This window comes from Acomys russatus, chromosome 5 (genome assembly GCF_903995435.1).
Source record: "Acomys russatus chromosome 5, mAcoRus1.1, whole genome shotgun sequence".
NCBI classification, from domain to species: domain Eukaryota; kingdom Metazoa; phylum Chordata; class Mammalia; order Rodentia; family Muridae; genus Acomys; species Acomys russatus.
The window spans coordinates 50,357,703-50,373,152 of record NC_067141.1 but is presented as its reverse complement, the minus strand read 5'-3'; the positions used below and the strand labels follow the sequence as shown (position 1 = coordinate 50,373,152).

The following is a 15,450-nucleotide window of genomic DNA, read 5'->3' as shown; positions in this document are numbered from 1 at the left end:
TGTTTTATATTCTATCACTTTTAACTCTGAAAAATATTTCGGATAGAAATAACCACACAGCAGGACGTTCCCTCTCTTTTAAAAACCTTTTATTTTATTATTATTATTATTATTATTATTATTATTATTATTATTATTATTATTATTTTATTATTATTATTTTATTATTATTATTATTCAGGCTAAGCTCTAACACTCTAAAGTGAGCTGTACAAGAAGGACCATAGTGCAAAGGAGGGGCGAGGGGGGCGGAGTGTCAAAGTCCACCCTGCTTCCGATACACAAACACTCCCCCTCCCAGCTCCTCCCAAAGCTTTGAAATCCCATCCAGGCTTTGTTGTCTTCCCGGAGGGGCTGGGAAGGCTTAGGCTGAGTATAAAGGCAGCCAGAGGTGGCGGTGGCGGTGCAGAGCTGTGTGCCTAGCTGCAGAGATTCCACTAACTGAAGTTCCGCAGTTAAGGTTCAGCAGTCCGGGCTCTGCAGCCGCTGTTCTAAGTGACCTCTCTTTTCCTGACTTTTTCCTGCTTGCATCCTTCTGAGATGACGGTTGTGTGTGCAGTGGCAGCTGTCCGGTTCTTGGCCGGGCTAACAGCAGTGGCTCTTTGCAGCCTTCCACTGCTGGGAGCAAGCGCCACCTTGAACTCAGTTATCATTAATTCCAACGCTATCAAGAACCTGCCCCCACCGCTGGGCGGCGCTGCGGGTCAGCCGGGCTCAGCTGTCAGCGTAGCACCTGGAATTCTATACGAGGGCGGGAACAAGTACCAGACTCTTGACAACTACCAGGTGAGAGGGTTCTCTGGGATCAGAGGATGTTGTGATCCTGAAGGGGGTCTCAGAGAAGAGGGAGTGGAGTATCCTAGTTGTATGTGATTTAGGGTGTGTTTGGAATCACTGCGCTGGGAGCAAGGCTCTTGGAGAGCTTTTGAAGAGACAGATGGGGACCACAAAGGTCTGGGCATCAGGATGCCTGAGTTGGTCACCACTCCACTCCCTTCCCACAGCTCTACTCTTGCGCAGAGGATGAGGAGTGTGGCACTGAGGAGTACTGCTCCAGTCCTAGCCGCGGGGCAGCCGGTGTTGGAGGCATACAAATCTGTCTGGCTTGCAGAAAGCGCAGGAAACGCTGCATGCGGCACGCTATGTGCTGTCCCGGGAATTACTGCAAAAATGGTGAGTCACTGAACTCCTTTTAAACTTGAGCTCCCCTGCCTTTCAACAGCCAGGAATGAAGCGAGATGCTCAGATTCTACCAAAGCCAAGGAAGGGATCACCTGCAAGCCCAGGCTCATCCTGATGTATCTTCATTTATGTTTGTGGCCTTGGAAGTTTATCTTTCCCTGCCTCCCTTGGTGATCTAACGGCATTTTACCTGGGAGTGCACCCTTCCATCAAACAATTATCTTCAGGGATCCTTCAGGGCATTTGAGAAACGGGGAGAGGTCATTCTGAAAGGAGGACCAGGAGCCAGCCTTGGCTTTTGTTACCAGTTCATTTTTCTTAAGGTGATTCTCCGTGGCTCAGTCAGGCTCTCTTCTTTCTCGAGGTCTCTATATATTAAAAGAGTCCTCGGCCGAGGAGACTAGAATGATTACTCTCTGCTGGCTGGCCAGCTTTTAAAAGAGATCTCTGTGCCACTTCCATCCCCAACTCCCCACCCCTCTGCCCACTTCCCTCCACCCTCACCTCTTTCAAAGAAGTACCCTCCGGACAACCACAGATCCACAAAATGTTAATGTCTCAAAGAAGTCTCCAGAAATAAACTCACAGGGTGGCAAACTCCCTTGGGTACAGCAGCATTCCAGGATGAACGCACTAAGTGTCTGTAATATCGAAATTACACAGTAAAGTAACTGGTGGGTGAGACCCGTAGTCTTCCAGGCAGCTGGAATTGCATTGCGCAGTTAGCACCCGGAGCAGGGAAGTTATTTTTAAGATTAATTTTTTAAGACTGGATTTCATTTTCTTACCCCAAAGGGTAATATTACAACAGACAGAAATATCACAGCTGCCACCACCACAATTAGTGGGAAAGCATTTTAAATGGCTATACTGGCTCGTTCCATATGATTGGACAGTTCGCTTATTGATGCGTGTCTTGCTGGGGAGTTCTGTTGAACAGAAAGGTACCAGCTACAGTGAGCTGGTGTCATCTCACACTGGTGTCATCATAGAGACCTGTCATGGCTACTGGCAGCTACACGTTACAGCCTAGGGATTAATCGGTATTTCTGGCTTCCTTAGGAATATGCATGCCTTCTGACCACAGCCATTTGCCTCGAGGGGAAATTGAGGAAAGCATCGTTGAAAACTTTGGTAATGACCACAGCACCTTGGATGGGCATTCCAGAAGAACCACACTGACTTCAAAAATCTATCACACCAAAGGTAGTAAGAAGGCTTTAAGACTCAGCCCCCCCCCCTCCACCCCCATTTAGTATATATCAGAAGTGCATTTAGAATTCGCTTAATGAAATGGTACCAGGCCTAACCGTAACAGTCATTTTCTGTCTCCTTCACAGGACAAGAAGGATCTGTGTGTCTCCGGTCATCAGACTGCGCCACGGGGCTATGCTGTGCGAGACATTTCTGGTCCAAGATCTGTAAGCCTGTCCTCAAGGAAGGTCAAGTGTGCACCAAGCACAGGCGGAAAGGCTCCCACGGGCTGGAGATCTTCCAGCGCTGTTACTGTGGGGAAGGGCTGGCTTGCAGGGTACAGAAAGACCACCATCAGGCCAGTAATTCCTCCAGGCTCCACACCTGTCAGAGACACTAAACCGACGGTCTAAATGTGATGGACTCCTTTATCTAATATATGCTACGAAAATCCTTTATGATTCGTCAGATCAGTCCACGGAGGTCCAAATCTTCAGCGTATACTTAAGCATTCCGATAATACTTCCCAAAAAAACCTCTGGAGTGTAAGGACTTTGTTTCTTGATGGAACTCCCCTGTGATTGCAGTAAATTACTGTGTTGTAAATCCTCGGTGTGGCACTTACCTGTACAGGCAACAAAACTCTTTAATTATTGTTCTAGAGGGTGCTACATCGCCTTGTTTCTCTTAATTATTTTTCTAGAGGTGCTACATCGTCTTGTTTCTCTTGCATGTAAATTTTTGTACACAATGATTGCCTTGACTCATAAATATTCTATACTGAAGTAATTTCTTTCAGCTTACAGTTCCTAAATGCGTAAAGTTTTCTCCTTTTATTTCTAGAGTGTAGAATGCAAGGAATTCTTGGGATAGTTAGTGATAGGCATCAAAAATTTAACATGAAAATACTACTTTATTTCCTGACATATACTCTTTGCTTAGATATTCTCCTCTCTCCTCCTCTCTCTCCTCTCTCTCTCTCTCTCTCTCTCTCTCTCTCTCTCCTCCCCTTCCCTCTTTCTCCTCCCCTTCCTTCTCTCTCCCCTTCTCTCTCTCAGCTGTGATAGTCCTTGAAATAAAATTTAACATTAAATAATCATAAAATGGTACAAGCATAGATACATTTTGGAACCGTGTATGTGCAGGCACGTGTGCCAGGTTATAAATTAATAAGACATATTGTCTATGTTTGAGTGACTGTAAAGAGAATGTAGTCTACATTGATAAACTCAAGTGGTTATAATAATATGGGTTTAAATCTGATAGTGCTACTTTCAAAAACACTCTTCTACTGGGTGTTCCTGGTGGTTTGTTCCTTTAATACCTGGATTCTGGATGCTGAGGCAGGAGGAATGCTTATAAACTCAGGTCCATTCTGGCCAACCTAGTGAGATCCTGTCCAGCATAGTGCCATCCAGACCATCCTTTGCTCCTTAGTGATGCTCAGTTTCAAAAAACATCAGCAAAAATAGTTTCCAACAAATTAAAATCTATCTATATGGCCAACAGTTATTAAAAGGGAGGGGATGTCCAAGAAAGTAATTCCAAAGTACTTAATGATGGGCAGAAAAAATGAAGGGGTTGTACGGAAACACAGTACATGGCAATTTAAGTCAAATGATTAATCCAGACTATCTGATATAAAAAAGAATTGTTTTAATTACTTTGATTTAAAAAAATAATTACTGAACAATCCTAAGTCCTAGAATGCTCCACTTTTCTCTTGCCAACTAATTGTTTTAACTTTTGCTTCACCTGTATTACACTGATTGGGATGGGGATAGGGTTAGATGGCTTTATAAAAATAAATCCCCAAATTAAATTTCCTCTGTTATGTTTCCTTGCCAAATTTGGTATTTGTATTGGGGGAAGGACAAAACGAGCTTCCTAATTTATTTATTCTGTAGTATTCTGACAGTCTACATCAAAACCACAAAACGCTGGGTTCACTACTCAAAGGACAGTAGTGACTGACCGATTGTCTCAACATTTTCCTTAAATAGCACAGATGTCCTAGAATATTCATAGGTTTTTGTGTTCCCGGAAGTGGTCAGTTTTTCAAGGGAGTCGCATGCATTCTGTTGGCTTGCAGCAAGGGGCCCTGGCAGGATGTCTGTGGCTGTGTCCCTTTTGCCCACAAGTCTCTGCTACTTCACCCAGAGAAACTCTTTTCCTAAGTGTGCTCATTGCCTGATGGACAAGAAGGCAGACCCCCCGTGACCTGCCGTCTTCAGTAGCACACACTGAGAGGAAAGGAAACGGAAACAGCAGAAAAAGCGGCCTTCTAGGAGGGGGTAGGGCAGGCGTGTCATGCGCTCTGTTACTGCATGCTTTCTGCAGGGGCCCGGATGGAGTAGGGATATCCTTCTCTGCACATCTCACTGACCAGGTTCCGGCCCCAGCCTTTCCTGTTGACCTTTCAGGATGGGGTCAGGGGGATGGGTTAGTTCACCTCTTCTTCCTGTCCAGTTAGGAACTTACAAGGACAGTACCAAGAAAAGAAGATTCTACATCTATATGAAGATGAAAAATACATACATACGTACGTACATACGTACATACATACATACGTACATACATACGTACATACATACGTACATACATACATACGTACATACATACATACATACATACATACATACATACATAAATATGTAAGTACTGTATTAGTGAAGGAAAAGGAAAGTTATATACCATGTAAACCCTAAATAGGATCTTAGAGAATCTAGAAATTTTTATATGGCTGCTGGCTCAAATGTTTTGTGGTAGTTGAGTCCTAAACAATGTACTTGCCTCCTTGCCCATGAGAAGATTTCACCAGCAAGCTTACCATTCATTTTATGTTTCCAGAGGCTACACACTGCCCTGCACCTTGATCTCTCTGCTTTGAGCGTCTTGTCTATTGTCCAATATAACAAAAAGGGGATGACTCAATCCTCTTTTTTTTGGGGAGGGGGGGGGTTGCATTATTTATAGGCTATCCTCTGATTTACTCAACCAGGCACCAAGACACAATCAAGTAGTTTCCAGAGTTATTACTTTAATAAATACTGTGTCATGGGCATAAAATCCTCCTGTTTCACCATAGCTTTGTCATAGGATAATGACTGAGTTCTGACAAAATTTAAAATCAAATGCCATACTTTTTCTACCTCCTCGAGCTCTGGCATGGCCACATGGCAAGATACCTAGTTATGTGATGGTAAGCTCTTACCAAAATGTGTTGAAAGAGAAAAGAGAGAGAGAGAGAGAGAGAGAGAGAGAGAGAGAGAGAGAGAGAGAGAGAGAGAGAAGCTTTTCTTTGCATTTTTAAAGTAAGTATCAAGCTCTTGTACTAGGAGGAGGTAAACTTTAACCTCTTTCCTGGTAAAGTGGTTACAATGAAACCACAAGTCCCTCACCTCTTTTTCTTTTTCACCTGGAAGACTTGAAATGTTTTTAAAAATTATTTCTTTATTTTAATACTATAATTACATCTTTTTGTCCTTTTTTCCTTCCAAACCCTCCCACGTACCCCTCCTTGCTCTCTTTTAAACTCACAGCCCTTTTTTTCACTAATTTTTCCTACACACATACACACATGTGCAAATATATTCTGAAATGTGACCTGCTCAGTCTGTATAATGTTACTTGTTGTATGTTTTTTCAGGGATATAAACTTGGTTTAATCTGATGCCAGGAATAAGAGTAGGGCCCACTGTTTGAAAGTATAAACAGGGACGGCAGAGGTGGCTAAGAGGTTAAGAACACTCCCTCGGCAAGCATGAGAGCCCGAGTTCAAAACCCAGCAACCGCATAAAAATCGTTCACAGCTGCGCATTCCCATAGCCCCAGAATTAGTGGGCAGTGTGGCAGTGGTGGGAGTGGCAGGAGAAAGACTGACTTCCAAATACTAAGCACAGTCTCCACCACTGTCTCTATATCCCCAGCCCCTAAACACAGAGTTATCTTGGGGAGAGTAGTGGCAGCCAGCCCCATGCTAATATGAATTATTAAACAAATTACACATTAAAAAGAAAAAAACCCTAAGTTTGGGAAAAGACATGAAACATGGCTGAGCATAACTCAACATTACATTCTACAGTATTTCACAACTTTCTCCTCATGGGTAAGAAAAAAGACTTGTTAAAAGAATCTTATATTGAAACCTTTCACATATCTGTGATGCTCTGAAGTTCAAATTAAAAGCAGATGGGAGAATCTGGTTGAACCATGAGGGGCTTCTCTGTTTGGGGAAGATTTCTTCAAGCAATCACTACTGTCAAATAACACAGATGTTTCTTCTTCTTTTTATGATAAAGATCAGGGACCCAAACTTACCTAAAAGGTTAAAGAGGTACCATGTGTCCCTGGAGAAAGGTGGTTTGGCCACACTTGTTTCACACAGAAACTGAAGACGGTGGAAATACTAGCTTGTCTAGTCACCTGAGACACCTGTGCATGGTAGCGCGAGGCTGCGCTGTGGAAGCCATGTATGTCAGTGTGGGCTGGCTGTTCTGTGTGCTGAGAACTATGAGTAAAAACTAAAGCCCAGAAGATAGGCTGTTTGCCTCGTTAAAGTGCTTGCTGTAGTTAAACGTCTTACAGCAGCTGAAGATAAACTGAGTGGATTAAGATGTCCCCTTTACCATTGCGATGATGGGCTGCCTGACTGAACAGCTGAGAGAGGAATGACCCGTTTATTCTGACCACAGTTTTCACAGGATTCATGTATGGCTTATTCTCCTCTGGCACTTGGATAGAATGTTGCGGAGAGCAAGGGTGCTTTGTAAAGGAAATTCACTTTCTTTTCTTTCTTTCTTTCTTTCTTTCTTTTTTTTTTTTTTTTTTTTTTTTAATAATTTGCTTTCCTTCTTTGAGAGAGGACTTATTTGAGAGACTGGCATCAATAGTCTTGAACTCCCCATTCTTCTGCCTCTGACTTCCAAGTGCTGGGATTACTGTGTCACCAGGCTTCGCTGATGGGGGAGGGGGGAGATTCTTCATTCACGTTGGGCAGGAAATAGAGAGATAGGAAGTGGTCAGGGGTGATGTACCACCAAGAATCTATTCCCAGTGGCCCAGTTCTTTCCGTTAGACCCCACACTGTAGGTTTCTCCATCCCCCCCCCCCAAATAGTTCCATAAGCTGGGGATCAAGTATTCAAAACCTGAGCCTGATGGAGACATTTCACAGCAAATGAAAAACAGACGAGCAGACAGTGTTCTGAGCATTGCCTTTCCTTCCTTCTTGCTTGCTTTCCTTTTCTTTTCAAGCTTGATGTACTTGGTGCTCAAACTGTAAATGGCTAGTTCACTCAGCTCACTTAGGATAGTCACATCAACGCATCACACCAGGGAACTAGATAGTGTGCAAATGCTCACTGTTTCACTTTCTCTTCTGTGACTATGATGCCATCCCCTGACAGAAACGACTTAGTGGGTAAAGGCTTTATTGTGGCTTTCAGCTCTAGAGGGACAGTCCATGTGGCAGGGGAAACATGGCAGCTGGTAAGGAAGGCATGGCGATGGGAACAGAGCTGGCAAAGTGAACTGGATGTGAGGGCAGGTTAAATATACACTGACCCACTCCTACCCAGGCTCTATCTCCCAAAGCGCTCACAGCTTTCCTAAGCAGCGCCACCAGCTGGGGACCAAGTGTTCAGGTGAGCTTATGGGGGCATTTCATATTCACACACCACCCATCTTCAATTGTATAATGGAACTGGCTCTAGGGAAGGTGATGCCAACCTGTATACTTTGCTGCAGAGAATCACGTGCTTGGAAGGCTGTGTAAAAGTTCTTTTCACACCAGTTAACTCATCTTTTGTTCAGTGTGCACTGTGGACACTGTCCAACCATGTCCAACCATGTCCAACCATGTCCAACCATGTCCAAAAAGTGCATGGCATATAACTTAGAAAAGCCTCCCACAACTGTTAAAGTGTGTGTGAGAAAGGTAATGTGTATTTGCATATGCACCCAAAATATGTATATGTGTCTGTGTTCAAAACAAACCAAGAGAGCCTGCAGAAGAGTGTCAAAGGGACAACGTCAGCTTCATTATCAAATTGTAAACATAAGGATAACTTAATTATGGATTACAGTTTAACTGTTGTGCAAGCCCAAGATTCTATTTGTACACTGTTGTTATGTCAGGATAATTTTAAAATGTCACCTCGTAATGCAAGTATGCACTGTAGTGTTAATATGAATGTAATCATTAAGCTCTTTAACTGTGTGGAGTATGCTCTGTTTGGCTGTAATTATCCTAAATGTTAAATTACACACATTCTTATTTAAAGAAGCAGAGAATGCACATCTACATCTGGCTCAGGTACAAAAATCTAGGTGCTAGCCTGGCGGCGGTGGTGCACACCTTTAATCCTGGCACTTTGGAGGCAAAGACAGGTGAATCTCTGTGAGTTCAAGACCAGCCTGGTCTACAAAGTGAGCTCAAGATGGCCAGGACTACACAGAGAAACTCAATCTCGAAAAACAAAACAAAACAAGAATCCAAAACAAAACAAAAACAAAAAAAATCCCAAACAAACAAGAAAACTAGGTGCCATTAACAAGGAAAGCAATGGCTACCTTTTTCTGAAAAGCAACTTGGCACATGCTTTAGGAGGAAATGGTCTTTCATATAATAATCTGATATCTAGATTTATCTTAAGAACATAACTGTAGCTGTGTAAAAGTTTAATTTCAATGGTGCCATAGAAAAAGTCTTAAATGAATTAAATGTACGACAGAGTAGAAATGTTTAGGTCACGTGTATATTTCACTACAGCTCTGCAACCATTAAAATACAGAGGAATGATCAGAATTTCTCCATGTGTAATCATTAGGAACCAGCGCGTTGTAAGGCATGCATAGTATTACGGGAGCATCAAATACCTAGTTTAACCCTACATGGCCTATCCAGAAGATAGAATTATAGGTATTACTTAGTCTCTTTTTATTCTTTCTCTGTCAATCATGTAAGATATTACACACTGTAAAGGTAGAGCGAGGATTTGGGTTTTCCATATGAATTATGAGGCAGGTCTCTTGATAAGTTACCTTCCAACTAGGAATATCACTGTAAATTCTGAGTTTACTCTTACAGATTTCCCCAAAATTATGAAAAGAGACAAAACTCCTTCATTTACTGAACACATTACTTTCCACTAAGAAATACTAAACAGAACAACTGCCACTAGGAAGAGCGACCAGAGAACTTGATAGAAGAGGGTGAGATGTGGAAAGCTCCCTAGGTGATGTCAATTTTACTGAGATTATAATAAAATGGAACATGGGAAAATCCCCCCCCCAAAAAAAAGAAAGAAGGAAAAAAGTCACAATTATGCTTTAATAAATGCCCTCATTCATTACATTTCCTTCTCTGATCTTGGCTTCATGTTTTGTTAATTATACGCTGTGATGAACTGAGCAAACACAAATTACACAAATGCATAAAACCAATTGAGCAGGCCATGGCCTTTAGTTTAGACAGCTTCATTTGGGAGAAAACTCTCACCCTTCTGTGGAGAGAGTTAAACTTTGAGGCAGCTTGACTCTCATCTTACTGGCTAGGAGATTGAATTTCATAGCTAATATAAACAAAGCTGGAGACAGTAAAGAGGATGGACCATATTCACTCTGGGATTCTGTACATTTCACTTTGTTTTTTTTTTTTTTTTTTTTTTTTTCTTCATTCTCAATTGTTTTTTGATCAAGGAGGAGTGCAAAGTGCTCTTGTGTCCTGACACTTAAATGGCCTACTGTAGAAAATGCTTAAAACAAATAAATGTACCAGTGCTTCCAACATACTCAGCAGGTGTCTGCTACCAGTGAAATTGGAAAGCAAGTTCTTTCTTTTTTGTTTTAATATAGTCACACCTCATCTGACAACTTGCCCTTTACTACTGAAATCTTTTTTCTTTCTTTCTTTCTTTCTTTCTTTCTTTCTTTCTTTTCTTCTTCTTCTCTTCTTCATCCTCTCCTTCTTTCCCTCTCTCTCTCTGTCTCTCTGTTTCTCTCTCTCTCTCTTTTCTTGCATTGTTCCATACAGCAAGGCTAGTGCACAGGAGGTGAGCACAGGAAGAAGCAGAAACTAATTTATCATAAACCAGAACTAAACAAGTGCCTAATGCTTCACATCTATACCTCTACACGCCCCTCCACCTAAGAACACAGACAACGCCTCCTCCTCATGCCTTAACGGGTACCAGCAGACAGACCGTGCATGATGACCTAATGCTTTTCTTGAGAATTCAGGGTAACAGTGAAGAGAACTCATCATTGGTGCCAATGCTCCAATTGGCCCCCATTCACTCTCCCTCTTCCATTCAGGGTTACTCTTTCTCGACTTGGAAACCATTATAGGAGGCAGACAGATTGCCTCTAAGATATTACATATTGCCTTGGCAATTAGCTTGAAAGAGATTTGATCAAGGGGCACATTGCAGGACAAAGTGTTTCAGGAACTACTACTGGTGTGCAGCACACCTGATTAAATCCAACTGGCTGACCTGTCCTTATCAGCTCAAGTGAAGTTGCTGACACACATAAAACATGTCTAGTATCAGCATTTCTGTAGGAAATAGGAAATTTGGTAACCCCTATAAACTCAGTGGTAAGCAGATGAGGTGAGAATTGACAGTGACATCTGTGGCTGTTGTCACATTGAGACTGTTCCACAGAGATCAGCTCTTTTAATGGTCTCTAATATGGTAGGGTCTCCAGTGATGTTGACCATGACATTGGCAACATGGCAAATAACTAGTATAACATCAACTGGAGTTTCCTTGGAGAAAACACTAAGTTCTATATCCTCTTGCCCTAAGAAGCAATGGCAAATAGTAAGCTACTGCTGCAGCCCTTCTGCCCTGCTGAAGGGGAAAATAACCAAAACCAGACCACCACCAAGACTCCAGGTGACTGTGAAAGATAACCCAGGGATAATCCTTCCAACTTCTTTGGAGATTGGCCTGAGTCTAGAAGGCTTTCCATTTCTTGTGACTCCATATATAAAGAATGAAATAGTTCTTGGATAAGCCTCATTGCAGATGCAACCACAGGGTCTCCATACCAACTGGTGTCCTGCTCCTTAGCCTTAATTGGGTAGTCAATTTTAATTCCATAATAACAAGGTTCTGTACCTTCCTGAATCTCTCTTGTGTGCTTAGAGCAAAACAAGTGAGGTAGTAAAATTTTGTCATCTTTCTTTCCATAATGGACCTGTGAGGCCAATAGGTTAAGCCCATGTATAAAGGCAGCTGCAAAGTGAATGGTATAGTCCTTTTGTGACTTTGCAAAGTTAAGCATATGATCTGTGGCAAACCTTACTTTAGTTGACATTACATTCAAGGATCCTGCCGAGCCCCCCCCCCAAAAAAATCATCTGATGCAGCTGGTTATCTATGTGTCAATGTGCCATCTGTTACAGCAGGCAAGCTAGGTAGACAAACGCCTTTCTCGCCAAGTGAATTGTGTAGCAGTTTTACACGGTTTGGGTCAACTTCTCTGCTAACCCTGATTCAGTCACATAATGCAACATGGTCTTCAGCCATCTTCGCTGCTGTCCCTCCTGGCAGTCTGGTAATAGCACCTCCATTAATTTGAACAAACACCCACGATCCAGTGAAGAGAGGTCTTTGCCCCGCCCCACTGTCCAAGTGCTTGGTTGTATAGGACCATCAGGCCTAAAGATAATAGAATTTGCAACATCTGCAAGGACCGATGATATCTGTGACTTTGCAAAAGGGGGGGGGGGGTCCTGACATCATTTCTTTAACATTCTTTGGTTTACAGTTTTCATCCATTCCTTTTCAGGTTAGTTCCTTGCTCTCCCATGGACTCTCGGTAGTTTAACTCTTTGCTTCAAATCACAACATCCTCCATGACCTGCCCTTTCTGTAAAACACCTTGTGACAATCACTATAAACTAACCCTGAAAGCAATTGTTTTTTTCCTAAGAACATATCCAGCCTCCCTTGCAGCTAGTATGACCGAGACTAAGCCTGCCCAATGGGCTGTGTGTTGGGAAACTTCACACAGTCTCCTCCATCTGTAGATCCAAGGAAGGTAATGGCTGCATGCTATTAACAAGCAGAGCCTTAGGTAGCTCTTCAACAACACAAATGTATTTCCTCCGCCTCCATTCCCAGCTATGACATAAAGACACAATCTCCAGAAAGCCATTCGGGTTCAGTTGTGCTAACAATTCAACTGAAATATTATATCGCAAGCTCGTCTTTCTCCTTCCTTCCTGTCATTCCCTTCCCACGTTCCACCTCTACTGTATCAAGTCAGGGACATGCCATTGGGAAAACCAGAAGGTCTGGTGCATGATAAAGACATGAACTTGTGGGCTGCACTTAAATTCACATGTTAACTAACATGTGAGCATGTGAAAGCATGTGCCATCGTATGTGACATATTAGAGACTCAGTGAAGAGTCTCACTTCTTAGAGTTTGAGACTTTTGCAAACCCAGTAAAGTGCTCTGATTGACTGGAAATAATGATAGCTAATGTTCAGAGCCTATTTCAGTTATCAAACACTAGAGTGAATGACTCACATATATTGTTTTATTTGCACAATATAGTTCATTATAACATACACTTATTATTCTCATCTGATGGGCGAGAAGGCCTACACAAAGGACATTAGGCTTGTTTCCCTAATATTGTGTATCTTCCAGAACCTGAACCTGGTTTACACAAAGTTCCAGCTTCCTCTTACTGATAGGACTGTGTATTTAATCGTTTAAAGCATTCCTTACGTTTGATGCAATTTATTAGTTAAATTAAAATGACTAGATGCTAACTTATAATAATCTAACACCTAAAATTACTGATTGGAAAACGTTATTAAAATCCATTAAGATATACATGGTAGTAGAGAGGGTGCAGACAGAAGGGACAGCCCTTTCCTGCTAGTGGGAAGGCACACTAGCCCACACACTATGGACGCAAGCATGAAAACTCAAAAAGCTGAAAATAGATCTACAATATGCACATGCTTTCAGCGTGTCCCCAAGAGGGAACTGAGCCAGTGTACTTATTGATTGAGAATTCTATAACTCCATCACTTGAAACACCCAGAAAACTTTTTGAACTAAAGGACCCCTAGCCTGTTCCAATACCTACTTCACCAGAAATTCCTGGGATTGGACCTTTGAGACTGTAGTTTTTAAAGCTCTTCCTTTGACTCGTGGAGTTTATTTAACATTGGAACCCACTTCTCTGTAGCTTTAATTAAAATGCTTTGCTCCCAGCACTACGGTCAGGCACACAGCGGGTAAATGTTGCTTAGGAGCAAAGCCTGGCAGCATACCTAGCAGATGTTTTCATTTATAATGCTAAGACAACGCGACAGGAAGATACTAAGGCACAAGTTGATGTCTCGATGTCACATGGCTAAGCAATAGAAGAATGCCTTAGAAAATATGGATGCTGGCAGCCTCAAAGACATTGGTGAGAGTAATGACAAACATACTAGTGATTTGGGGGGACTGCTTTGGGTTTGACTCGCTCTGCAGATACTTTTAAAAGAAAACTCATTTTTCCAAATCTCAGAATTGGAATGGAAGACAGAGAAACAAGATACGATGCTTAGCTGAAGTCTCTTTTATTTTCTTCTAAAAGTCATCTCTTCTCAAGGGACAGCCTGGCCTGCCCCACTAGTTATCACAGGTTAAGTCAGATGTGCTTTGTCCTGCCATTAGCTCCCTTTCATGGCTCTTACTCCAACACTTGCAAATTATTCATACTTACTAAATGAATAGCATGCCCGTACTGTATTCTTATGTACATAAAATTTTAGTTCATTCTTCTAAATAAAACTAACAGCTCTGGGCTTTCTTTTAATAGCTGCTTTTAAGAATGTGCTAAATAAATCAATAAATTCCCACTCTGCCTTCCATGAACAGATTTATCACTGTATTAGTCATAAGATATATAAAACAAAAAGCCAAGTTAATGTGTCATCTGGTTTTTTTTCTGTAATGGAACTATTTTACTGAATCAAAAAAATTTTAAACTTTATTTTTACTAATTTTATATTTTGATGTTAATTACCTAATTTTTCATGTACATAAATATACTAATAAATAAAAAATAGACAAATTACTTCTCAATTTTACTGCTGGTTATCATTGCTACTGAATCTGGAGCATGATATTATACAAATATAATCCTAATCCAAAAATCAGGCACAAAACATTAAAATATTTTGAAAGTGTCAATGTCTTAAGGAGTCTAGTCCTTCATTTGACCATTTTTTTCCATGCTTTTTTCTTTTAAAGTAAACATCAACTGCTTTGTTAATCCAGGGAGATCTCAGCTCTTTTTGCCTTACACTGTAAGTTTAACACATTTTAAGCTATTTGCTTGGTTTGATCTGTGGAGGCAGTCTCCCTAAGATCTTGGTTCCAAATCTTTGCTGTTTATTGTATCATATGTATTTCCTATATACCATCATGTCAGATGATATGATGTGCTAACAATTGTAAAAAGCTAGATAAAAATTTGAACATACCCAGGTACAACTTTGTGTAATTTTTATTTTGAGCCCAGAGACCAGCTATGGAGTGCATGGTTTAGTATATAATTAAAATAAAATGTAGAGAATAAAGAATGACTTAAAATCTTTAATCAGGAATCTTACAGGTTTTAGTGCACTCCATTAATCCAGATTTTACTGGCCCAGACTCTGTAATTCTGAAATGGCACAGATTTATTACTTCATTTGAAGTAATTTCAATATAGGGAATTTCTTTAAGCATAAATAATGAAGATTAAAATTGAGTAGTCTGAATTAAATAACTTTGTTATTCTTTCAGAGTATTTACTGATGACAATATCATGCCACTAGAAATCAAAAGACAAAAAAGGTGTTTATCAGCTGTAGGAGTTCTCTGGTGGAATTTTGGGGATCACTTATGTACACTATCATATCATCTGCAAATAGGGATAATTTGACTTCCTCCTTTCCCATTTGGATCCCCTTGACCTCCTTTTGTCGTCTTATTGCTCTGGCTAGAACTTCCAGTACTATATTTAAGAGATATGGAAAGAGTGGGCAGCCTTGCCTTGTTCCGAATTTTA

General features: G+C 41.3%; 1 protein-coding gene across 1 annotated transcript; it reads left to right on the top strand.

Moving 5' to 3' along the window:
* The first annotated feature begins 313 nt into the window (after positions 1-313).
* Positions 314-3,078, top strand: Dkk1 (dickkopf WNT signaling pathway inhibitor 1). Its single transcript, XM_051147123.1, has 4 exons — positions 314-786; positions 1,005-1,173; positions 2,245-2,388; positions 2,523-3,078. The coding sequence occupies exons 1-4, from the start codon at positions 541-543 to the stop codon at positions 2,774-2,776; spliced, it is 813 nt and encodes a 270-aa protein (XP_051003080.1). The 5' UTR covers positions 314-540; the 3' UTR covers positions 2,777-3,078.
* Positions 3,079-15,450: the final 12,372 nt, after the last annotated feature.

What these genes read in the sequence shown, in the direction of transcription:
- Dkk1 (XM_051147123.1), top strand. Translation starts at nt 541, where the DNA reads ATGACGGTTGTGTGTGCAGTGGCAGCTGTCCGGTTCTTGGCCGGGCTA. An exon ending in AGACTCTTGACAACTACCAG is followed by an intron (nt 787 to 1,004) that starts GTGAGAGGGTTC and finishes CCCTTCCCACAG; the next exon opens with CTCTACTCTTGCGCAGAGGA. An exon ending in CGGGAATTACTGCAAAAATG is followed by an intron (nt 1,174 to 2,244) that starts GTGAGTCACTGA and finishes TGGCTTCCTTAG; the next exon opens with GAATATGCATGCCTTCTGAC.